The sequence below is a fragment of the Mandrillus leucophaeus genome, unplaced genomic scaffold (assembly GCF_000951045.1).
Source record: "Mandrillus leucophaeus isolate KB7577 unplaced genomic scaffold, Mleu.le_1.0 Scaffold205, whole genome shotgun sequence".
Lineage (NCBI taxonomy): Eukaryota > Metazoa > Chordata > Mammalia > Primates > Cercopithecidae > Mandrillus > Mandrillus leucophaeus.
The window spans coordinates 780,448-781,400 of NW_012102088.1; the positions used below are offsets into that span (position 1 = coordinate 780,448).

Here is a 953-nt window from a genome sequence, read left to right on the forward strand (position 1 = left end):
CATCCATATTAGTGTTACACTTTCCATCTGATTTTATGTAATTCTCCTACCACCACTTCACAGTAACTCACAAGCTGCAACCCTTGACTCCCACTTTCACAGGCAAAATTCAGGCTTTTTAAGTAAAGTGCCATATTTATCATATTAGTTATTTATTAAATGTTTTACATGTGTAAAATTGTGTTTTATTATACTTCTATATTTTATCTTTCACAGATGATATTTTGTGTCTCCATAAGTCCTGTGATTTTATTTTGTATTTTGCATAATTTCATGTTTTTCAAGAATGCGTACGTTGCATTATTGCAGAACTGACTTAATGGAGTTTCTCCAGGGTACATTTTGCATTGAAAAATTCACATTCCAGAATTGTGTACATATTTTTTGAAGCAAGTAAAAACATATAAAAGGACAGTGCTGATAGACAAAGGGGACAGAACTGATACTTTGTACAATTTTGTCAACAGTTTTAATGTACTGAATGCAATATATGTCAAATTTTGTGTTGAGAAATGAATATCAAATCGTATTCTTTTATCATGTGTATATAATAGGCTTTGCTGATCCTAGTTCGACGGGTTTTTTCCTTTGTCCTCACCCTCTCGGATTGCGTTCTTAGGGCGCCGCGAACTGCGGCGTGGTAGGAACTACACCACCCAGAATACTGTGCGCCGAGCGTGCCTGGGCCTTGGACCAATCGTTGCCCAGGAAAGAGGCGCCTGCGTAAGGGCGCAATACGCCGGAATCTTCCGGCGTCTTTCCGGTGGTGGTCATTTTGGCTGCAGGGGAGTGCGTCCGCCGGTAGGCGGTTCCGGCTGGCTGGGTCCGGGCCAGGTAACTGCAGCCGGAAACCGGTGGAGGTGGTGTCCGCCTGCAGAGGAGCTGGCCTGGTCTCGGTCTGAGCGTCGCCCAGCGATTTGCCACCGCACGCCCGCCGGATCCCGGGCTTTACG

General features: G+C 44.4%; 1 protein-coding gene across 1 annotated transcript in view; it reads right to left on the reverse strand.

The window, feature by feature from the left end:
• Positions 1-615: 615 nt before the first annotated feature.
• LOC105539450 (vomeronasal type-1 receptor 1) overlaps positions 616-953 on the reverse strand; it is a 3,003-nt gene continuing 2,665 nt past the window's right edge. Inside the window, exon 3 of the mRNA XM_011979745.1 lies at positions 616-819. Coding sequence (XP_011835135.1) covers positions 616-819 — 204 coding nt within the window. The remainder of the gene's footprint in view (positions 820-953) is intronic.